At 46.3% G+C, this 25149-nt stretch overlaps 1 protein-coding gene across 2 annotated transcripts in view; it reads left to right on the top strand.

Annotated features, from left to right (window-relative positions):
• GFRA4 (GDNF family receptor alpha 4) overlaps positions 1 to 24353 on the top strand; it is a 137022-nt gene extending 112669 nt beyond the window's left edge. For both annotated transcript variants that reach the window (XM_083756708.1, XM_083756707.1), the window contains exons 5-8: positions 1538 to 1647; positions 2983 to 3117; positions 8799 to 8956; positions 21317 to 24353. In XM_083756708.1, coding sequence (XP_083612834.1) covers positions 1538 to 1647; positions 2983 to 3117; positions 8799 to 8956; positions 21317 to 21460 — 547 coding nt within the window. In that variant the 3' untranslated portion in view covers positions 21461 to 24353. The remainder of the gene's footprint in view (positions 1 to 1537; positions 1648 to 2982; positions 3118 to 8798; positions 8957 to 21316) is intronic.
• Positions 24354 to 25149: the final 796 nt, after the last annotated feature.

Below are 25149 nucleotides of genomic sequence, written 5' to 3'. Positions count from 1 at the left end.
AGCGAGAGAAGCCTTTGATTGGGATGCCCTTGGTCCTGAGCAGGCTTGGGTTATCTGTACGTGGAAATAGACCAATGGGACCCCTTGTCTTTGCTGGAGCTGCAACGTGGTGTCAGAAAAGTACGACACCCTTGTGTTTGTGCGTGTGGAAACTCTGCTTGAGTTTGGGGCAAAAGCTGCACAGCATCCTTCTCCCTTGACATTGGTGCTTAGATAGATAGATGATAGATGATAGATAGATAGATGATAGATAGATGATAGATAGATAGATAGATAGATAGATAGATAGATAGATAGATGATAGATAGATAGATAGATAGATAGATAGATAGATAGATATAGATAGATAGATGATAGATGAGAGAGAGAGAGAGAGAGAGAGATGATGATAGATAGATAGATAGATAGATGATAGATAGATGATAGATAGATAGATAGATAGATAGATAGATAGATAGATAGATAGATGATTGATAGATAGATAGATAGATGATAGATGATAGATAGATAGATAGATAGATAGATAGATAGATAGATGATAGATATAGATAGATAGATAGATAGATAGATAGATATAGATAGATGATGATAGATGAGAGAGAGAGAGAGAGAGAGAGATGATGATAGATAGATAGATAGATGATAGATAGATGATAGATAGATAGATAGATAGATAGATAGATAGATAGATAGATGATTGATAGATAGATAGATGATAGATAGATAGATAGATAGATAGATAGATATAGATGATAGATAGATGATAGATGATAGATAGATAGATAGATAGATAGATAGATAGATGATAGATAGATAGATAGATAGATAGATGATAGATAGATAGATAGATAGATAGATAGATAGATAGATATAGATAGATGATGATAGATGATAGATAGATAGATAGATAGATAGATAGATAGATAGATGATAGATAGATTAGATAGATAGATAGATAGATAGATAGATAGATAGATAGATAGATAGATATAGATAGATATAGATAGATAGATAGATAGATAGATAGATAGATAGATAGATGATAGATTAGATAGATAGATAGATAGATAGATAGATAGATAGATGATAGATAGATAGATAGATAGATAGATAGATAGATAGATAGATATAGATAGATGATAGATAGATATAGATAGATGATAGATAGATAGATAGATAGATAGATAGATAGATAGATGATAGATCAGTTACCTTCTGAACACATGCATTAAAAATTGTGTCCATAGTGAAGAATGAAATCAGGAGCAGGAACCAGGATCTATCCGAGGTGACATGATTCTGAACGCCAGCAGCTGGGGATCACAAGTGGGGAATCATAGAACTGTTGGAAGGGATCTCAAGGATTGTCTCGTCCAACCCCCTGCAATGCAAGAATCTTATAGCCCTTGCTGAAAGGCATGGCAGTGAAAAACATCTGGAGGGCATCAGGCTGGGAAAGGCTGCCTTGTCGAGGGTCTGCTTTTGATATGAGCATGTCAGATTGCAAATAACTTCTCCCCTTTTGCCTCTCTCCCAGATCCCGTTACGCCGAGTTCCAGTTCAACTGCCAATCCTCTGCGCAGTCTGCGACGGGATGCCAGAGGGAAAATTACGCTGCCTGTCTGCTGGCCTATACTGGGATCATAGGTACATAGCGGGGGTTTGCTTAAATTTTGCTTGTTTTCAGCCGCCCAGAAAAATCGCTGCCATGTTAATTCAAACATTGCTCCATTGGCGATTCCTCCATGCTGAAGTTTACAGCCCTAACTGGCACAGAATGTGAACGGAAACCCAGGGTCCTTTGAAACATTGCAAAGCATCAGATCATGTGTAGCTTAATGCCAGTGTGGTGCAGTGGTTAAGAGCGGTGGACTCGTAATCTGGTGAAGCGGGTTCGCTTCCCCGCTCCTCCACATGCAGCTGCTGGGTGACCTTGGGCCAGTCACACTTCTCTGAAGTCTCTCAGCCCCACTCACCTCACATAGTGTTTGTTGTGGGGGAGGAAGGGAAAGGAGAATGTTAGCCGCTTTGAGACTCCTTAGGGTAGTGATATAGCAGGATATCAAATCCAAACTCTTCTTAATGCTTAAAATAAAAGACAGCAGCAGCAGCATTTTACTTAAAACCCACAGTTGTTGAAGAAGAAGAAGAGTTTGGATTTGATATCCCGCTTTATCACTATATGGAGGAGCGGGGAAGCGAACCCGGTTCACCAGATTACAAGTCCACTGCTCTTAACCACTACACCACACTGGCTCTTTTTATTCTATTGTTGACTGCAACAATATACCCATCTCAACCTTTCAAGGGGGTTCATCCACACTTTTGCTTGACCCATATTTTGATCGTATTATTTACCAAATAATTACCCCAAGTCCAAGAGATTCCTCTTTGTTCTGCGATTGTGCCTTGTGAAAATCCTGTCTTACCCACTGAACTGAACCTCATTTAAGCAAAAGCTCTTGGATTTTCCACGCATCTGGTGCTTCTAAGAAAATTGCCAAGTCCCTTTGGCCACATAGACACTGACAGCAGCATGATGGCGTTTTAAACATTCATGGTTTCCCTCAAAGAATTGTGGGAGCTGTAGTCTGTTGAGGGTGCTGAGGGTTGATAGGAGACCCCCCTGTTCCCTTCCCAGAACTACAATTCCCAGAGGTCCCTGGGAAGAGGGATGGATTATGAAACCACTCTGGAAATTGTAGCTCTGGAAGGAGAATGACAACTCTCAGTGCCTTTACTACAGCTCCCAGAATTCTTTGGACTGTTCCAAGTGGAATCCTGGTGCTTTCAATGCATGATATGAATATGGACGTTTTTATCTGGAGCAGCTATTCCTGACCTGTTGCCAGAGTTTGACATAGGATTGGGTTTTGTCCTCCACTCATCAACAAATATTCTCTCTCTCTCTCTCTCTCTCTCTCTCTCTCTCTCTCTCTCTCTCTCTCCCTATTTCCCACTCCCCATTCCACCTCTTGGCAGGTAGTCCCATCACCCCAAACTACATTGACAACTCGACGTCAAACATTGCACCCTGGTGTACGTGCAATGCTAGCGGGAACAGGCAGGAGGAATGCGAAAACTTCCTACACCTCTTCACAAAGAATCTCTGCCTCCGTAAGTATAGGCTTGCCATACAGCAGGAAAATTCCTGACATGTCTTGGTTTTTCAGGTGTAAAAATGGCATCAGGGCAGGGGGCATTTTGCCGAAGCGTCAAAATGTCAGGGGAAACCTGACATTTTGGGGAGTTCCCCCCCCAAAAAAAACCTGAGCAATTTTGTTTTTGGTTTTTTAAAATTGTTTCTATTTGATTTTTACAAATTCATTCACGCAGGTAATATTATAACAAATAATAAACATTGCACAAAATTATTCCAAAACTCCAGACTTCCCTCTTCCCCTCTGTGGGTTCTTTAAGTAGCTTTTTTAACTGCACATCTGTCTAATTCATGGGTAGGCAAACTAAGGCCTGGGGGCCGGATCCGGCCCATTCACCTTTTCAATCCAGCCCACGGACAGTCCAGGAATCAGCGTGTTTTTACATGAGTAGAATGTGTGCTTTTATTTAAAATGCATCTCTGGGTTATTTGTGGGGCATAGGAATTCACTCATACAGTATATATTTTTCAAAATATAGTCCAGCCCCCCACAAGGTCTGAGCGACAGTGAACCGGCCCCCTGCTGAAAAAGTTTGCTGACCCCTGGTCTAATTCACCACCCTGCATTGTATCCAAAATCTATGTATCATTGCAAGAGTAATTTGAACCATGCCCAAGAGCTCAAGTGTTTACAGTGGTCTTTTAAGTCCCATATATATTTGTCCCATTCTTTTATTTTTTTTATCCTCCTGATTTTTTACTTTCCCATTTAATTTTGCCATTTCTGCATAGTCCAATAATTTAATTTCTGCCAGTCTGCCCTGGTGGGTATCTTGTCGTCCTTTCAGCTCTGGGCAAGAAAAGCTAAACAATTTGGGTGGTTTCCTAAAATAAATAAATCACTTTTTGAAATATGGGAACCCGACGGTTCTCCCAAGCAGCAGAGTTGGGGGATGGGGTGCCCCCTTCCTTCTCTCTCAACCCCAAACCCAGGGTCACCTCTGAGTAAGGAGAATCCGTCTGCTCCAAAACGGATGTCTCGGTCCTTGAGAGTGACGCAAGAAGGAGGAAGAGGAGAAGCAGGCAGCCAGGCCTTTCAAATGTCAGAAGCAGGGAAGAAAAATCTCTGTCAGGTTGAGCACGTCAAGACTCATCAGCGTCCTGAGAAGGACGCGAGGCTGTCGAGACTCAAGGAGATCTGACAAGAGCGGACCTTGCAACAGATTGGATCTCGGCGGCTGCTAAGGACGGAGCGTCCCCTCTTTACGAGAACTCTCTGACAAGGGCAGCCTCGTGGCCTCGAGGGTGCTAACTTCGCCAGCACAGCAGCCAGACATTCAGTGCCTGGCTAAACTGAGCCTCTTTAGATGGTGGGAAGAGGGCAGCAATAGGTCGGGAAAATCCTTGCCTTCCTTTAACATCTCCTGCACACCTGAGTTCAACTACCGCATTGTTACAATGGGATTCCTTTCTGGCATATCTCAGCCACAGATGCTTACATTTGAACATTTCTTTCTTTTTAAAAAAAGATATTTATTGAAATTTCAAAGATTATACAAAAAAAAGTAATAAAAACAAAACACAAACACAAAAAATAACAAATATAAAAAACAAAATACAAAACTAAAAACTATTTAAAAACAAGTAAAGTTTCATTCCCTTATTTTCTTATAACTTACTTCCCCGACCTCCTCATACCTCCCCTTTTTGTATTCCAATTTCTAATTATTAATTCAGCAAATCCTCTCCCTTAATTTTCATTTAATTTTCAACCTTTCTTTTCTTTTTACTTAATCATTACAGCTGAAAAACCCCTTAATTTTCTAAACCAGCACATCATTCTAACATTCATTAATTTTGCAATATTTCCCAAGATAGTCCTTAAATTTCTTCCAATCTTCTTCTGCCGTCTCTCTTCCCTGGTCTCGGATTCTGCTAGTCATTTCTGCCAGTCCCATATAGTCTATCACCTTCATCTGCCATTCTTCCAAGGTGGGTAGATCTTGTGTCTTCCTATACTTTGCAATAAGTATTCTTGCTGCTGTTGTAGCATACATAAAGAATGTTCTATCCTTCTTTGGGACCAGTTGGCCAACCATGCCCAGGAGAAATGTAGAGGCCCATGAGAAAGGCCTCTACATTTGAACATTTCAATGGGATGGCATTATTGCATTTTTTCATTGCAGCTCTTAACTATGCATGGGTATATTTTACACATTCTTATTTGTTGTTGTTATTTATTAAAGTTGCATATCCAAATGCATGCCAATATATCTCAGGAGATGAAGCTGAGGACACATTAGAAGAAGGAATTGCCTTCAGGGGGCTGTCAGAGACCGTTCTGAGGAGGGCTGCACTGAGGAGAAATGGAGGGAGACACCCTTTACCCTGCTCCTGATCCAGACCCTAAAACTTCCCAGGAGCAGGAAGGCAGTATAATAATAATAATAATAATAATAATAATAATAATAATAATAATAATTTATTTATACCCCGCACGTCTGGCTGAGTTTCCCCAGCCACTCTGGGCGGCTCCCAATCGAGTGTTAGAAACAATACAGCATTAAATATTAAAAACTTCCCTAAACAGGGCTGCCTTCAGATGTCTTTTAAAGATAAGATAGCTGCTTATTTCCTTCACATCTGAAGGGAGGGCATTCCACAGGGCGGGCACCACTACCGAGAAGGCCCTCTGCCTGGTTCCCTGTAACCTCACTTCTCACAATGAGGGAACTGCCAGAAGGCCCTTGGAGCTGGATCTCAGTGTCCTGGCTGAACGATGGGGGTGGAGATGCTCCTTCAGGTCTACTGGGCTGAGGCCATTTAGGGCTTTAAAGGTCAGCACCAACACTTTGAATTGTGCTCGGAAACATACTGGGAGGCAATGTAGATCTTTCAGGACCGGTGTTATATGGTCTTGGCGGCCGCTCCCAGTCACCAGTCTAACTGCTGCATTCTAGATTAATTGCAGTTTCCGAGTCACCTTAAAGGTAGCCCCACGTAGAGCACATTGCAGTCGTCCAAGCGGGAGATAACCAGAGCATGCACCACTCTGGCAAGACAGTCTGCGGGCAGGTAGGGTCTCAGCCTGCGTACCAGATGGAGCTGGTAGACAGCTGCCCTGGACACAGATTTGACCTGTGCCTCCATGGACAGCTGTGAGTCCAAAATGACTCTCAGGCTGCGCACCTGGTCCTTCAGGGGCACAGTTACCCCATTCAGGACCAGGGAGTCCTCCACACCAGCCCACCCCCTGTCCCCCAAGAACAGTACTTCTGTCTTGTCAGGATTCAACCTCAATCTGTTAGCCACCATCCATCTTCCAACCGTCTCCAGACACTCACACAGAACCTTCGCCGCCTTCACTGGTTCTGATTTAAAAGAGAGGTAGAGCAGGGTGTCATCCATATATTGATGAACACCGAACCCAAACCCTCTGATGATCTCTCCCAGTGGCTGCATGTAAATGTTGAAAAGCATGAGGGAGAGGACGGAACCCTGAGGCACCCCACAAGTGAGGGCCCAGGGGTCTGAACACTCATCCCCCACCACCACTTTCTGGACAAACCATAGAGCAGGCATAGGCAAACTCGGCCCTCCAGATGTTTTGAGACTACAATTCCTATCATCCCTGACCACTGGTCCTGTTAGCTTGGGTATGATGGGAATTATAGTCTCCAAACATCTGGAGGGCCGAGTTTGCCTATGCCTGCCATAGAGGAAATACAGTCTGCCCTGCTCTGCCCGAGTCAATGACTGCTAAAGTAGGATGGGCCCCTTTAAATTGAGAGGCTGCTCCTGCTGAAGTTGGGGCTACCAGCCAATGTTGACCAGCAGCTCCTATTTAAGGCTCAGTCAGAGGCTGGCTGGTGCTGAAACAACATTTAAGTGCTGCTGTTGTGGAATCTATAGCCTGAGCTGCCCAGTGTCCTTGCCTTGCCTGCTGCGCAAAACTCTCCAAAGTCTCAACAAGTTAAACCCCCGACTAAGGAGCGGCTGCATCATGTCTCTGGTGCAAACGCATGCAAATTTATGTGCATGAACACTCAGGCACCATGCCGGGCACAGCCTGCCGTTTCACACTGCTGTGGTATATTTCAAAACATCGATAAGTGATCCTGGGACAATTAGGCTGTTTTCTAGCATACCTTTCACCAAAAGAACACAAACACCCTTTTTGGCTTTTTAATCACAGGAAGACAGGCTGTTGCAGAGTAAATTGCAGTGTGAAATCAGGTGAATATGGGGATGGGAGAATGCGTTTCTGGCCACGAGAAGTCCTGTCTTAGGAGCATATCCCACAACATCGCCTGTAAATGAAGAGAGGGTTTGCTGCAGAAGCATTTCTGAAACTGGAGCCTGGAAACCGCACATATCAGATTAATATCTCCGGCCCTCGACACGCAGCAAGGGGGCAGAGGGAGTGGAGATCTTTAAATGAAAAAGGGACCGGGATACATAAATCATCTCCCTCTGTCTCCACAAGGCAGTTAAATTATTCACATTACACAGGAGTGCGCTTGGAGAGTTTTAGGACTTTAGAGAAGAACGCATATTACAGGGAGACCACATCTAGTGGGTGAGGATACGAGAGAGAATCCCCATGTGTTCCCAGAGCCCAAACACAGAGTGGGCCTTGCTCAGCAAGCAAGGTGGCGACATTAAAAGGTCTTTACTTGTGGGGTTGCCCCAATCAGACCTGTTTCCAAAAGAGCTTTTAAGCTCTTCACTGTGCTTCATTGGTGGCCCACAGGTTGGAGTTTGGAGAGAGGGAAGAAAAACCTCGTTCTCTCTCCACTTACCCTGTGCCATGCATAATTTTATAAACTCCTATAATAATAATTTATTATTTATACCCCGCCCATCTGGCTGGGTTTCCCCAGCCACTCTGGGTGGCTCCCAACAGAATATTAAAAACACGAGAAAACATCAAAAATTAAAAACATCCCAAACAGGGCTGCCTTCAGATGTTTTCTAAAAGTCAGATAGTTGTTTATTTCCTTGACATATGATGGGAGGGCGTTCCACAGGGCGGGCGCCACCACCGAGAAGGCCCTCTGCCTGGTTCCCTGTAACCTCACTTCTCACAGTGAGGGAACCAGCAGAAGGCTCTCAGAGGAGGACCTCAGTGTCCGGGCTGAACAATGGGGGTGGAGATGCTCATTCAGCTCATCTTTAAAGGGCTTTTAAGGTCAGCACCAACACTTTGTATTGTGCTCGGAAACATACTGGGAGCCAATGAAGGTCTTTCAGGACCGCTGTTATATGGTCACGGTGGCTGCTTTCAGTCACCAGTCTAGCTGCCGCATTCTGGATTAGTTGTAGTTTCCAAGTCACCTTCAAATGTAGCCCAACGTAGAGCGCATGGCAGTACAGTGGTACCTCAGGTTAAGAACTTAATTCGTTCCAGAGGTCCGTTCTTAACCTGAAACTGTTATTAACCTGAAGCACCACTTTAGCTAATAGGGCCTCCCGCCTCTGCCACGCGATTTCTGTTCTCATCCTGAAGCAAAGTTCTTAACCCGAGGTACTATTTCTGGGTTAGCGGAGTCTGTAATCTGAAGCGTCTGTAACCTGAAGTGTCTGTAACCCGAGGTACCACTGTAGTCCAAGCAGGAGATAACCTGTCATTACATTCGAAGTATGAAGCAGCTTCCTGTGTAGAAATGAGGGAGACGATCCTGCTTTCCTCTTTCAGAGAATGCCATCCAGGCCTTTGGCAACGGGACGTACCTGAGCGCCGCCCTGGGATCCTCCACCCCTCCCACGACACAGATGCGCAAGCAGGAGAGGAACGCCAACAAGGCAGCAGCCACCCTCAGAGAGAACATCTTCGAACAGCTACAGCCCACCAAGGTAGGCAGAGGGTACAGCCCAGGGAACAAGCAGGATAGCCATGAAAGACGTTTTCAACACCATCCTATCTTACATAGAGAAAGTTTGAGCAGACACAGACCAAGGGACACCCTCCTTGGACCATCAACCAGCATCGCTCCCACCCACAGGCTGCTTGCAGCTTTTCCACTGCCTTTCCAGAAGTTCTTACAAGTCTCTGAAAGTCTTTGTAGACTATGCAAGTCTCTGAAAGAAGCATTAGGTCAGATTCTTGGCTGGTGAAAACAAGCCGTAATTCTTCTTCAGCACATGTTATGTAACTTTATGACCACTGCTCCATAGCAATTGTTGCTATACAATTCCATTCACCATATAGATGGGTTTATGAAGCATTTCTGTATCCTTCTGCTGGGCTGAAGAAGAATTCCACGAAACAGTGAGTATATCTGGAATCACTGTTCACTACGTCTGTTTGCGGACCACTTCAGCAGCTTTGGACGTCATATAACAAAGCTTTACGGCTTGTTTTCACCAGATAAGAATCTGACCTGAAAGAATTCTATGATTCTATGACCTATTGCTTCTTTCAGAGACTTGCATAGTCTACAAAGGCTCTTATAAGACTTATGTTTATTTGGTTCTATGTTTTCAAGAGAATCCATCAAGAGTGCACATTTTGTGACTTTCAGAGATTTATAAGATTTCTGCTTGTTTGTTTTTGGGGAGAGTGCATATTTCATATATTTCATATTGTCCAATGTTCTGTATGGATTATATAAAGAGTTTATGTTGATATTGCGTTGTAGTGCTTGGTCATCGTGTTGCCTTGGATATTACTGATAATTGGTTGCAACACAGGGGTTTAATTGGTTGGTTGCTTTCCAGAAGTTCTGACAACCAGTTGTTTCATTCAGAAAGAGACCTAGGTGGTATCTCATGCAGGAGAACCCCTAGCACAATGACTGCCAGCTCCTCAAAGGAACTTGCCCTCCCTCTCACCATGAACAGGCAAGGGCACTCCTCCAAATCTGTTCTGGAGATTCCCCCAATCTTCCAGAGCAGATTTGGAGAGGGCTCCCTGTTCTAGAAGCAAGCATGCAAACATTGCAATACGTATAGAATAATGGAATTGTGGAGTTGGAAGAGACCACGAGAGTCACCTAGCTCAACCCCCTGCAATGCAGGAATCTTTTGCTCAACGTGGGGCTTGAACCCCAAGATTAAGAGTCTCATGTTCTACCAACTGAGCTAATCCAGGACAAGCAAGGGGCATGAGGTTCCCTAACTTTCACCAGTGATTCTAGATTCAGGTAGGTCTCCGTGTTGGTCTGACGCAGTCAAAATAAATAAATAAAAATGAGAAAATTGTCCAGTAGCACCTTAGAGACCAAGTTTGTTCTGGGTATACGCTTTCGTGTGCATACACACTTCTTCAGATACATGGAAACAGAAGTCTCCAGACCCTAGTGGGAGGGTGGGGTTTTTCTCAGAAGGGTAGTAGGAGATGGTGATAGACTCAATGAGTATGGTAAACGACTGCAATTAGTCCTACAGGAAAAAGCAAGAGAAGTTGCTGAATTGCAACTTATTACTAGACAGCATCTTAAAAAGCAGAGAGATCACCTTTGCCGACAAAGGTCCATATGGTTAAAGCCATGGTTTTCCCAGTAATGATGTATGGAAGTGGGAGCTGGACCATAAAGAAGGCTGATCGCCAAAGAATTGATGCTTTTGAATTCTGGTGCTGGAGGAGACTCTTGAGAGTCCCATGGACTGCAAGAAGATCAAACCTCTCCATTCTGAAGGAAATCAGCCCTGAGTGCTCACTGGAAGGACAGATCCTGAAGCTGAGGCTCCAAGACTTTGGCCACCTCATGAGAAGAGAAGACTCCCCAGAAAAGACCCTGATGTTGGGAAAGATGGAGGGCGCAAGGAGAAGGGGATGGAGGACGAGATGGTTGGACAGTGTTCTCAAAGCTACCAGCATGAGTCTGACCAAACTGTGGGAGGCAGTGGAAGACAGGAGTGCCTGGTGTGCTCTGGTCCAGGGGGTCACGAAGAGTTGGATGTGACTAAATGACTAAACAAGAACAACACTAGACAGAAAATTATGGAGAGACCTGGTCTGAATAGAGATATTGGATTCTTGTCTCATTGCATATGCTCAAGCTATTTTTGGTCATCTGCATACTATCCCTTGCTTTTTCCCCTTGTTATTCTAAAGCAGCAATGCAGCAGCAAGCAAAGGCTCTAGCAGCTCAGTCAGCTGCTTGTGGCTGCAAAGCCAAACAGGAAGTATGGGACTGTTGCTATGGAAACAAAGGGGCAGTCCATTCTCCTTATTGAGCACAGGATGTGAGCTCAGTGTGTGTCATATGACCTGTACAGGATGTACATGGGTGGAGTTTGGCGTTTCTCTCTGTTTGTTGAAGAGAGCAGACATCTTTTACTGTATGACTGCTAAAGACAGGAATAAAAGCATGTAGTTACATTTCTGTCTGAGTCTGATTCCCCTCCCTGGGGATATGCAGGGAGCAGGGAGGAGGAGTTTTTCTCACAGCCTGGGAAAAATCGCTGGAACGGACCTCGTATGTTTTTCCTGCCGGGAGTCTCCGGAGGGAGGTCAAAGGAATTCAGCCGGTGCCTGGAGAGATAGGCACATACCTCTGACCGGGCCAGAATTCCAACAGTGGTAGCAGAGGATGGTTGCTGGTTTTCTTCGATCCATGGGAGTCTGCATCAAGGAGTGGCAGAGCTACTGTATTCATCGCTCCATGGAAGCCTGAGGTGAGAAAGCTGATTCTCTGCAGCCAGAAGCTGACAAGAGGAAGCTGAAAGCCAAGCTACGGAGCCCAGGTATGAGATTTTCGGGCTTAGAAGTGTGAATGCAGATGGATTCATTCTCTGCTTCAAGGGAGCAACGTTTGGGAAAAACAGCTCCGAGAGAGAAGAGCTCTGCATTCCAAACATTCCTGTGGTTTTTCCTGTCCAAGGAAAGGAATGCTGTTGCTTAGCAATGCAGGCCAGTTTCACGATAAGGGCTGTACAGTCAGGCTGTGCCTCAGAGAGGCAAAAACAAAGTTTTGTTTTGACTTAGGCCCTTAACGAACACTTGAAGGGGACTTTCCAAGTGGCCAGTGTTATAGCTGCCAGGTGCACAAGAGTGTAAACAAGCCAGCTATTGGATTTTAGAGGCTTGTGTTTGAGAGTCAATGCAAGGACTCAAAATGGATGCTAAGAAGGGGGAAGGCCTGCCTTCTCCACCCTTCCTGACCAGTGACAATTATGCATCTTGGTCTATTAAGATGAAGGCCTTGCTACAGAATCAGAGGCTGTTTGGGGTGATTGAGAACCCCATCCCTGCAGCACCAACGCGTGCTTGGGAGTCACAGGATGTGAAGGCCAGAACTGCTATAATTCTGTGCGTGTCAGACTCGCAGCTTATTCATATACAGCAATTAGAGCACGCGAAAGATGTTTGGGACACGCTGAGAAGGACACATCAGAGAGATGCAGGTTCTTCAGCGTTGCTGTATTTTGAGAAGCTGACCAACCTGAGGCTTGCGCCTGATGGAGATGTTCAAGCGCACCTGACGGAAATGAAATTTCTGCGTCAACAGATGGTGGAACGCAATTTCCGTCTGCAGGAGGAAGTGTTTTGCTTCATGGTGATCAACAGTCTGAATCGGACTTACAAAACGGTTGCCAGTCAGCTGGGGTCCCTCCCAGCGCAAGATTTAATGTCGGACAGGGTCTTTGCCGTCGTTCTGAACGAACAGGACAGACTTGCCGCCCTGGAAGTCAAGGATAGGGGGAGACGAGAATGGAGTTCTGACACCCCCACTGCTGTTGCTACTGGAGGAGACACTGTAGCTTTGAACGTTGTCCAATGCTACAATTGTGGACAGACTGGGCATCTTCAGCGGAGCTGCAAGAAGCCACGTCAGCACAGAGGAGCCAAGGCGAGCTCCACAAAGTCTGAGGCGTCAGACAAAGGTCATACCATCCCAAAGGCAAAGACTGCAAAGGCTTTGATGTCGCTAAAAGCCGCACCAGAAGCGGGGAATTTCTTTGTCATCGATACTGGAGCCACAGTTCACATGACAGGACACAGAGGACTATTTTCTACGTTTAAGAAGCAAAGCTTCGCTGTACAACAAGCCAACGGTCAAGAGCTGGAAGCCACCGGAATTGGGACTGTGTATCTTGAAAGTCTGAACTTGACTATAAACAATGTTTATTTGGTTCCAGAGTTGAAGTACAATCTGCTCAGCGTTTCGCAGATTGCCAAGAAGGGACTAAAACTGTCCTATGATGATCAACACTGCGAAATCTACAAAGATGGAGAGTTGTATCTTTCTGCCAAAGAGAAAGATGGACTGTATTTGTTGACTTTTGATCAAAGTGATTACATGAAATGTAATTCTAACATGATCTCTTTTGCAGGTGTAGCTGAGAAGAACGCCAAGCAGGTCACCTCGAGGGTCGACAAGGCATTTCAGCGGGTGTATGCTGATGTGATTGGTCCTTTAGCACCCTCTAGAGGCAATGCAAAGTATTACCTAATATGTGTTGATTCTTTCACAGGTTTTGTCTGGATTTATCTTTTGGAGAGACCGAAAGAAGCCTTAGAAAGGTTTAAAGAATTTTGTGACAAGGTTAAAAATATGCATGATGCTGACATAGATTGTCTTTGCACAGATGAGAAGCCAATTTTTCTTTTACAGGATTTCCAGAGGTTCCTGAAGAAGAAAGGGATAAGACACAAAATTGCAGCTTCTGAAGAAGCTTGGAAGAGATGTGTCTGTGTTAGGGTGAACAAAGAATTGCAAAAGGGAATGGAAGCGCAATTGCTTAGTTCACATCTGCCACATGAGTACTGGGCTGAGTCGCTAACGTCATTTTGTTATACGTGGTTGAGAAAGTTTTCAAAAGAGTTGGGATGTTCTCCTTTTGAGAAACTGTTCCACAGAAAACCTTCTGTTGCCCATTTCAAGGTTTTTGGGTCTCATGTGAGGACAGAAGCTCCAGGTGGAGTAAAGAATGCCAGAGGCATTTTTGTGGGTTATGAAAAGGGTCTCTACAGAGTAATTTTGTCTGAATCTGGTCAGGTGATTCTCACAAAATTTCTAGAGAGTGCTCCCGAACAGGAGAGAGTGATTGTTCACACATTTCCCACAGGTGATGATGATGATTCTGATGATGATGATGATGATGATGATTTTATTGAGTTCAGTAGTACTGATGATGACAGCGATAGCTCAGACAGCTCAGTTGTCACAGTCATTGAGAGGAAATCTCACACGATGACTAGACCCTCAGAAGAGGAGGGTGAACCACTGATTAAGCTTAGTACTGGTTCTCCAGAGAGTTCAGAGGCTGAACCAGAAAGCAAAGAAGAGCAGCACCTCTTACGTAGGTCTGAGAGAGCAACGAAGGGTGTACCACCCAAGAGGTATTCAAAGGAGTTTGCTAATTTAGCTGTTGCTGTTGTAAACGACCAAGGACAGATTGAAGCTGTGTCTGAGTCAGAGACAAAGGCACAACAGAGAGTTGCTAACCAAGGTAATGCAGATGCACTCATTCCTTGGAAGTCACACAACCAGAGAGGTACATTGGTGAAACCAATGGCGGGTAGTTCCAAGGGTGGAACTGAAACAACAGGGGAGTGTTATACATATAACAACTGTTTGTTTTCTTCTCTGGATGACGCTTTGCTCGCAGCACGCATTGATACTTTAGGGGGAGTATGTTATTCTAAAGCAGCAATGCAGCAGCAAGCAAAGGCTCTAGCAGCTCAGTCAGCTGCTTGTGGCTGGAAAGCCAAACAGGAAGTATGGGACTGTTGCCATGGAAACAAAGGGGCAGTCCATTCTCCTTATTGAGCACAGGATGTGAGCTCAGTGTGTGTCATATGACCTGTACAGGATGTACATGGGTGGAGTTTGGAGTTTCTCTCTGTTTGTTGAAGAGAGCAGACATCTTTCACTGTATGACTGCTAAAGACAGGAATAAAAGCATGTAGTTACATTTCTGTCTGAGTCTGATTCCCCTCCCTGGGGAGCAGGGAGGAGGAGAAGCAGTTGGTGTGTTTTTCTCACAGCCTGGGAAAAATCGCCGGAACGGACCTCGTATGTTTTTCCTGCCAGGAGTCGCCGGAGGGAGGTCAAAGGAATTCAGCCGGTGCCTGGAGAGATAGGCACATACCTCTGACCGGGCCAGAATTCCAACAGTCAACAGGTTTACCATACCCTGTTGGGGGAAAGTGCATTTAATGTATGCATTAGTGAAAATTGCTTGCATTGTAGTTGGGGGAAAGCCCTTTGCAAAATTGTGCGTCCAAGGAAAAAAAATGCATATAGAAATGAGAGTATTAGGAGAAATTTGCAATAAAATGCTGATCAGTTTTGACGAGGACCTTCTATTTTTTCTTAAACAATCACAAGCTGGTGTGGAAATGGGGAGAGCTGAACCTACGACTGGAAACGGGGAGGAACTGAAATTGATAGATCCACCTGCTTCTAAGAAGTTGTTTGTTTTCCCCCTTTGGTTTGAAAGTCATGCATGCACCAGCAACAGCAGCAGCACCAGATCCAATAAGATTGCCTTGCTGGGAATTCTTCCTTTGGCTTCTGCGGCTGTTTCTTCCATGCTCGGAGCTGAACTTCCTTTGCCATCTTTAACTCCTCCTGGCGCCCAGCAGCTGTGGGATAAGAGAAGAGCTAAGCCGATTAGACAGCAGGAGCAGGAGAATTCAAAGAAACGGCATCTAACATCCCGACTCCCAGCTTACCGAGAAGGGCTTGTGAAGCTGCAAGTCTGTCCGAGGAGCTGTCTCTCCTGAAAGCGGGGAGCGAGGGAGGGAGGGAGGGAGATTTTCCCCATTGAATCAAACTCATTTCTGTGTGCCTCCCCAAATTCGTGCCACAAAGCAGTAAAGTCAACAGATTTCCAGGAACAGGACTGTGTGTGTCCCACACGTCCAGTATTTGCCTCTACCAAATGTGGAAGGCAATGGTTTTGCACGCCACCCAGAGAGACAAAGTAATAATAATAATAATAATAATTAATAATAAGTTTTATTTATACCCTGCCCTCCCCAGCAAAGACCGGGCTCAGGGCGGCTAACACCAAATATAAAAACAAGATTGCTTAAAAAACAAAATTGAAATACAACATTAAAACATTAAAATGCAGCCTCATTTCAGCCTCAAAAACGTTTTTGGGGATAAAAACGTCAAGTCTTCACCAAGGCCAGCTATCCAGACTGGTCCTACATGGGCCAGAAAAAAGCCAGGGAAGTCCCCAAATAGGAGTTCCATCACAGAAGGAGAAAGGAAAAAGGAAAGCCGGGAAAGGGATCAAGTTGATTCCAAGCCAAAGGCCAGGCGGAACAACTCTGTCTTACAGGCCCTGCGGAAAGAAAACAGGGCCCCCACAGGGCCCTGGTCTCATGAGACAGAGTGTTCCACCAGGCCGGGGCCAGTGTTGAAAAGGCCCTGGCTCTGGTTGAGGCTAATCTGACTTCCTTAGGGCCCGAGACCTCTAGGGTGTTGCTATTTATGGACCTTAAGGTCCTCCGTGGGGCATATTGGGAGAGGCGGTCCCATAGGTACAAGGGTCCTAGGCCGTGAAGGACTTTAAAGGTCAAAACCAGCACCTTAAATCTGACCCTGTGCTCTACCGAGAGCCAGTGCAGCTGGAAAAGCACGGGGTGAATGTGCTCCTATGGCAGAGGGCTACCTTAACTGTGTCACTGTCTTGGGGGGTGAGAGGTGTCAGGTGATGGCTTCAAAAAGGCTGTCAGCACCAAACAGTGGATTGGCACAGACACTGAACCTCACATCATGTATTTGCAGGCACGGTTTAGATCAAAGCCACACCTGCAAATGGACTTTCATCGATAGGTGAAATATGTCTATTGATAGGTGTGGTTTGAATCCAAATGTCATGGACTGGTAGGATGCAGAAGAGTGGTGGGAGGCACAAGCTGGGGAACATCCAGGGGGAAGACAGCTCATAGCCCAGGGCTTGGTGATAAGATGACAATGAGTGGCCAGAAGGAGCAGACTGTTAGAATTCCTGCTCCGTGATTGCAGTCATGGGATTATTGTCTTTCACATGACGGTATATGTTTTGACTCCACAGAGTGGGAAGTGACAGAGACAGGATGTTTGTGTTACTGTTTTTCGTGAAGTGGGACTATTATCCTTTGTTTTCTTTCTCTTTGTTGTCTGATGCTAGAGAGAGAGGGAGCCATGTTGCAGTGTTTATATGTAAATAAAGTAGATTAGCCAAAATGCTGGGTTGCTGAGGTCTGTTATGAAAACTGCGAAGACTCTGTGGATCCCTAAGTGTGCCGGTGTCTGTTGGCCTCGGTCGCTGTGATGTTCGGGCTGAAGAAAGCTTGTGAAGCTCCCGAACGATCGACAAGGAGGGAGAGAACATGCCAGTCAGGCATGTGTCTCTGCCAGGGTCCTACTCGAGTGTAGGCTGAACTCCTGACACAGACTTGGGAGGAGGCAGCAGAAGAGGTAACGGTTTAGTGAGCAGGAAGAGGTTTGGCAGAGAGCAGTTCTGATTCCAGGAGACAGAGATGAGGCCGGCTGCTGAAGAGTTCAGGTAGTCTCCCCTTCCTGCTGCAACCAGAATCCCTTCTCGCTGGTCTCCCAGAACACACAGAAATGAAAAGAGTAGAGCTGAGATTGCTTGTGTGCAGATGTAGTCTCTGATTGCTTGGGGGGAAAACCTTGGAGAGGAGGGGATTTAGGCAGCTGTGGGAAGGCAAGGACACTGAGTCCTTGCACCTCCCTCACAAGGACAAGATTACTGGGAAGAGTTTCTGGGAGCACTAGACCTGCGCTGTTTTAGTTTCTTTAAACAAAGAACTACCTTCATGGACACTGTGGTTTTTAAATTGCTGACTCCAGCTCCTGACACCAAACCACACCTGCAAAAAGACCACCCCAAAGGAGCTCTGCTAGCCAAAGGACTATTTTAAACTCCTGGATGTTCCTTTGCAGTGACATATTCATGTGCCCATTGACCTGAGCTTGCAGATCAAATGTGGGGCAGCAGGGCCTGCTTGGGAGCAAATGGCCCCCTGGGCCAGATTCGAACCCCTGCCAGGTCTAAGTTGGCTGGAGACTCCCCCCATGCCTTGTCTACACTGACTGGCAGCAGCCATTTTGGAGGCGTGCCTCTCCCTGGCCTCCCTGAAGATGCTGTCAGGGCTGAACCTGAGACCTTCTGCATTCAGAGCAGATTTTCTACCCCTGACCTTTGACCTATACCCCTGATGTTCTACCCCTTTCCCTCCAGGAGAGAAGCGCAGGCGAGAGAGAAGAAATGCAGCTAAATCCTTAGCTGCTTCAGTTTCCCCTTGTTTCTGACAATTCTTTGGATAACCAGAACTAAGATGTAAGCCTGGTACCCACCGGCGTAAGGGTGTGTGTGTGTGTGTGTGTCATATGCTTAGCACAGAGTATTTGTGTACCTCAGATCTAAGACCTCGCTAGCTGCAAAGTGTTCAGATCTGAACCTGAGCTATTGAGAGTCGAGACTCACCTATTCATCATGGCCTTGGCTGCGAGCCGTGGGTTAATATAGCAAGCGGCTGTTTGATCACCTTGCCTCAGATGGATCCTGCTACCTATTTTAGGGCTCTGAGAGCAGCCGCAAAGTGGCTGCAGGTGAACCGTCAGAAAACATACTCACTGTGGCTTATCTCTGCCATCTCCAGGTAAAGGGGTCTTTTGGTTGCAGGGGTGCCAACTTGAATCAAATATCAGGGGGCCCAGGTAAGCCATGCCCCACATAATGGATCACAAGACGTGCCATGCACACACCATTTGAATGGCAGTGCCTATTAACTTGGGGGGGGTGTCCCCTTCAAGTATTTTCTTGGGGGGCTGAAGGAACCTTGACCCTGCGAGTTGGCTCCTATGTTTGGTTGTAAGATTGGGAGGAAGGAAATACCCATCTTTTGTGCTGCTCACGTTATTGCTTTGTTGTTCTTTAGAAATACTTCAGATGCTTTCTTTTTGTTGAAATATATATATATATATACATATATATATATAGTCCAGTAGCACCTTAAAGGTAGAGATAAAGGTACCCCTGAGGGATGCTGGTGGCACTGTGGGTTAAACCACAGAGCCTAGGGCTTGCCGATCAGAAGGTTGGTGGTACGAATCCCCTCAACGGGGTGAGCTCCCGTTGCTCGGTCCCTGCTCCTGCCAACCTAGCAGTTCGAAAGCACATCAGAGTGCAAGTAGATAAATAGGTACCGCTCCGGCAGGAAGGTAAACAGTGTTTCCGTTCACTGCTCTGGTTCACCAGAAGCAGCTTAGTCATGCTGACCACATGACCCGGAAGCTGTCTGCGGACAAACGCCGGCTTCCTCAGCCTATAGAGCGAGATGAGCGCGCAACCCCAGAGTCGTCTGCAACTGAACCTAATGGTCAGGGGTTCCTTTAAAGGTAAAGGGACCCCTGACCATTAGGTCCAGTCACGGAGAACTCTGAGATTGCGGTGCTCATCTCGCTTTATTGGCCGAGGGAGCCGGCGTACAGCTTCTGGGTCATGTGGCCAGCATGACCAAGCGGCTTCTGGCGAACCAGAGCAGTGCACGGAAACACCGTTTACCTTCCCACTGGAAGGTACCTATTTATCTACTTGCACTCTGATGTGCTTTTGAACTTCTAGGTTGGCAGGAGCAGGGACCGAGCAATGGGAGCTCACCCCGTCGAGGGGATTCGAACTGCCAACCTTCTGATCAGCAAGCCCTAGGCTCTGTGGTTTAGACCACACCTTAGAGACCAACTAAGTTTGTTCTTGGTATAAGCTTTCATGTGCATGCACACTTCTTCAACTATCTGGTATAAGAAGTATGCATGCACACAAAAACTTATACCAAGAACAAACTTAGTTGTTCTCTAAGGTGCTACTGGACAATTTTATTATTATTTTTTTATTTTGACTGCGTCAGACCAACACAGTTACCTGCCTGAATCTTTCTTTTGTTGTAACGGAGAGACACAAAACCTTTGCTAGACTTTGAGGGCCGCATTCCCTTCTTGTCAAGCTTCTAGGGGCCACATCCCAGAAGTGGGCAAGGACAGAGGAGGCTGGTTCATCTGGGCAAATGGGGCACCTTGTTTGCTTTCATCCGTCTCCCACCGGCCTGCCTGCTTTCTCACAGCTAGCCAGCAGGGGGTGCTGGCCACCAGCTTCCTCCCAAACACAACACAGAGGAGCAAAGGAATGAACTGCACACCATTGGCTCTGTCGCCACCTGCTGTTGCCTCCAGGAATTTCACACAACCAGTGGGTGCCATGCACTACTGGGCGGGGCCAGAGGCAAAAGTGGGTGGAGCCAGTGGATGTAAATGTCTCTACACACCTCTCTCATACATACAGACAAGCAAGAAGTCACCCTCCCAAAGGCCTGGTCAGAATCTTTCCCTGGGATAAAAGGCTAATAACAAGGTTGCCAGTTGTTACCCTCAGAGGGGAGGTCATTCCGGAGATGGGGCACCACCACAGAGAAGGCCTTTTCATGTGACCCCCATCCCTGAACTCTACCTGGCGCTAGAACCACAAACACGGATTCTCTCCCACTCCTGACCTAATCTAAATTCACCCACTTCAGATCCACACTATACAATGAATGTACTACACATTTATTCCTGCATTTCCAGGGGCTGGACTAGATGGGCTTTGGCGTCCCTTCCAGCTCTACAGTTCCATGATTCAGTATCAAACCATAGTCCCCTGTTCCCTTCACTTGGGTACAGTTCCTGGAGCGGTTTAGCAGTCAATCTCTCTTCCCAGGGAATTGTGGGAACTGTAGCTCTGTTATGGGGCTAAGGTAAAGGTAAAGGGACCCCTGACCATTAGGTCCAGTCGTGGCCGACTCTGGGGTTGCGGTGCTCATCTCGCTTTATTGGCCAAGGGAGCCGGCGTACAACTTCCGGGTCATGTGGCCAGCATGACTAAGCCGCTTCTGGCGAACCAAAGCAGCGCACGGAAACGCTGTTTACCTTCCCGCCGGAGAGGTACCTATTTATCTACTTGCACTTTGACGTGCTTTTGAACTGCTAGGTGGGCAGGAGCAGGGACCGAGCAACGGGAGCTCACCCTGTTGTGGGATTCAAACCATCAGCCTTCTGATCAGCAAGTCCTAGCTCTGTGGTTTAACCCACAGCGCCACCCGCGTCCCGTTATGAGGATAGAGGCCTCCTAACAAGCCCAGCGCCCTTAACAAACTACAGTTCCCATGATTCTTTGGGAGAGGCCTTGTTATAGCGCAGATGGACCCGCAGACTAACAACTCATCCAGGTGTTAACTCCCTGCCTTTCCTGTTTTTCTCTTTCCAGGTATCTGCAGAGGAGAAGCTTCTACAAGATGCTACCCACCTAGCTTCTGACGGCTCCAGCTCAGCGCTGTCACTGGCCATGAACGGCTGGTTGGTGATGTGGTGTTCCACTTCTACCAGTACTTTCCTCCTGGCGTCCATGTGAATTGGAGCGCGCCCACACTCAAGCGCCGTGACCAGACTGCTCTCCGTTTGTTTGTTTCGAATCGGGGAGCTGGGGCGAAAGGCCTCGCCAGTTCCTGGCTACCTCCCTCTTCAAGGTTATCGGGAGGAAAGGAAAGACACTCATCTCATCAGCTTGTTTGTCGACACCTTTCTGGTGAGCCACAATGTGTTCATCTGTAGAAGGACCCAGAAATCAGTCCCTGCAAGGAAGCGTGTGATCCATCATGGGTTACAGCAAGGAATAATTCACATTAGCTTCTTTTGGCCCCCATATTTAGCAGGTCAGTAAAAGTTGCCTGCTTTGGTAGGCTGAAACAGTCTTAGGAACGTCCCCAGCACACTAGGACTTTGCTACCATCTTGGAAAACCTTCCAAGAATGGGTTGAGGTACGCTATCACCCCAACTTCTCCACATGTTGAGTCAAAGAACTGGACTGCTTCATCATGCCAATACTCCCATCTTGCGGTAGTGACACCACCCAATCTCCATATTTTTTTTAAGAAGGGGAGGGGGAGGGAAGAACTGAGTGCTTTGTCCTTGAGACCTGGGTCTCCAGACTCAGAATGAGACAGACAAGTCTGGGTATCTTGACTCTCTCCTTGGCCACAATTTTTGGGTGGGAAATGGGGTCTATAATCTGTTGAGCAGAGGGCTTTGGTTTGAAAATCCATGCTTGATTGGAACTTCACGAGGAGAGTTTAGACAGGACCAGCAGGAATGAACTTCTGAACCACCCATTCTTACCAGCAAGGCATTGACTTGGTTCCAGCACAGCACCTCAAAGGATAAAACCACACCTCACCTGATACTCTACAAGGGAGCAATTGTAGATGGACCTGGAATCTTCTCATGCAACTGGTGTGTGTTTCTTCAGCCTGGATGGCCCTTCTAGAGACTTGTATTGAAGGCCGATTCATGCTGCTGATTCACTGAAATCCCCAGTGCAATCCACTGAGTTATATTTGACAGACTCTCCCTTACTTTCCTCGGTGATTTTCAAAGGACAGTTTGGTACTTACCGCAGAAAACCCATCCCTGTAATTTGGTCCAGGAAAGAGATTGCAGGACAGAAGTCTTAAAAATGTTAATATCAAACATTTCAACTGTCTGGCATTTTGAGATCCCCAAACAACACATCTTGCACATCCAAACATTTGCTGCCGGATAACAGAAACCACTGGGATTGGAGGCAGAATGTCACCTTCAGGACTGATGTCCAGATGCACAAATTGACCACTCAGCCAAACGTTTGAATTATATCTTCTCGGAGAAGGACTGTTTTGGGTTGTGAGTGGATGTAATGGATATTCCATCTGCGGTGGGTTCTGATCAGCAATGTCTGATCCACAGATTCAAGGGAACATTTATAGTAAGCGATGGTCCTGGGAGTGCCAACTGGGTCTATGGGGGTGGGAATTACGCCTTCCACCATCCCAACTTGCCTAGCAATGCGTTACATCTCCCATTCATGGTCACGGCTCATGTGGGTCAACCATAGTTAGATTCCGACACAATACTTTGACCCCAATTCAAGATGGAGGTCAGCCCCCATGGAGAGCATTCTGACCAAGGGACTTCAAGGCCCTGAACCTTGTATTGAAATGTGCCCTCCCTCTTCTTGTGCACAGGATTATTTTTTAAGAAAACACACAGAGAAATTGACCTACCTACATTCCAGAGCTCTCCAGGGCTCAACATGCAGGCGTTTGTTCTTACGGAAGGGATTGTTTTCCTCTTCAGGCGTGCATCAGAATTCTGGCATGTCCAGCAAACTTGTTGGGTGGTGCACATGAGCACACAAATTTGGCAAAGCGAGAAAAGGCAGGGATGATCAAGCTTGGGGGAAGTGACACCACCCAGTACATTACCGTCCCATCCACCTACAAAGCAACTTAGAGGTATATTCATCTATATTGGCCACTAGCTGGTACCTTGATTCCCAGCCCAGAGATGGGTTTAGGGGCAGCGGAACTGGTTATGCCACACTGGGCACCAAGCCTAGGGGCACCGCAGACTGGCACAACTATAATGTAGAGAATTGAGCAGGGCAAAAGGCAAAGAGGCAGGGGGCACCCAATTTTGGCCTCGCAAAGGGCACCACTGAAGTTTGAAATGCCAAAGTCGGCCCTGCCTGGTTCTCTGAACTAGAACTGCATTTCTATAGACTGGTTCTGCCCGAAGTATCGTTCTGCCCCTTGCAGTCTGAGACACGCATCCTAAAGATATTCTGCAGCTGAGATGAGGAACCCCAGGTCCAGAAGCCAGCCTATTGCACAAACAAAAAAATTGCAATTGTCACTCATTCTTGCCCCTCTGGTCCCACCTGTCACTGATATGTGGCCCTCCAGAATGCCATGTGGCCCTCTGTGGAAAGAAATCCCCCAGCCATGTTCTGCAGCATTGCAGGGCAGTGTTTGCAACCCCTCCTTTGTAACATCGGTAAGCGATTCTTTGATGCACTGGTGGCTTTTATCTCGTGTTTTTATCCCATGAACCACCCTGAGATCTTTTGACAAAGGGTCGTATATAAATCCGATAAATAAATATAATAAAGGTTGGCGTTTGCTCAGTTCACACACCCCAGAAACAGCCTAGATCAGGCATCCCCAACCTTCAGCCCTCCAGATGTTTTAGACTACAATTCCCATCATCCCTGACCATTGGTCCCATTAGCTAGGGATCATGGGAGTTGTAGGTCAAAACATCTGAAGGGCCGCAGGTTGGGGGTGCCTAGCCTAGATGTTTCAGGTGACCATTTGGTAACTTGGTTCAGCTTGCCTTTCTGAGGACACTACAAACATTTCAAGTCCTTTGCGGTGATGGATGCTTTTCACATTAAGGCAGAAGGTAATTGATGAAGCCCACTGACTCAGAGTTCAGACACATCTGACATGCTGCACATTTTCCTGGCTGCAAAACAGAGGTGGAGGGCTTGGCATTTTTTTAGCACTTGGTCGCCAAAATGGAGGAAAGAAAATCTGAGGAGGGCACTGAAATCCCAAAAGAGGAACTCAGACTTCTGATTCTGCTATCAAATTTTGGAAAATCACTAGAATTTAAGTATATTAGAAAGGGGGGGCAAGTATTACAAAAGAATCTGACAGTTATCTTCACAAGGATGAAGTAGTGTCTTCTGGCTGGAGAAATATGTGGAAAGGGGAGAAGGTTTAAAAAGCAGATGGCCACAACCGATATAAACTCATATTTCTGTTGGCATTCGTCGAGTTGATTTGCAGATTATTTTTCTGGAATGTGATGGGTGCCTAGCTGTTATTTATCCTAAGAGATAAAACTTAGTTGTGACCCTTCCAACTCTACAATGCTATGATTTTATTATTCTCCTCCCTGCCCTGCCCCCAGTTTTCATGATGGAAAACCCTACGGCAGAGACTGAGAAATCCCAGAATGAACCTAAAGAGGTTTGGCAGAGGAGAATTCAGGCATCTTTAAACTTTGCACATTCCCTTGCTACTTGAGGGTTTAGAACATCTTTGCCACCCTGTTTCGAAGTCTAGCTTTGCCCGCCAGGCGTAAACTGAGTTGAATCGCTACTCTCCAAGTTCAAACCAACGTAGCTCCATTGACTGGAACGGGAGAAAAGCGATCCATAATTCCACCCATCCTATTTGTCGTCTGGATGACACCTCATGAGAGCTAGAAACCTGCAA

This window comes from Podarcis gaigeae (genome assembly GCF_964106915.1).
Source record: "Podarcis gaigeae genome assembly, chromosome: 9".
Classification (NCBI taxonomy): domain Eukaryota; kingdom Metazoa; phylum Chordata; class Lepidosauria; order Squamata; family Lacertidae; genus Podarcis; species Podarcis gaigeae.
Note: the sequence above shows the minus strand (reverse complement) of the source record. Positions and strands in the feature narration are given on the sequence as shown.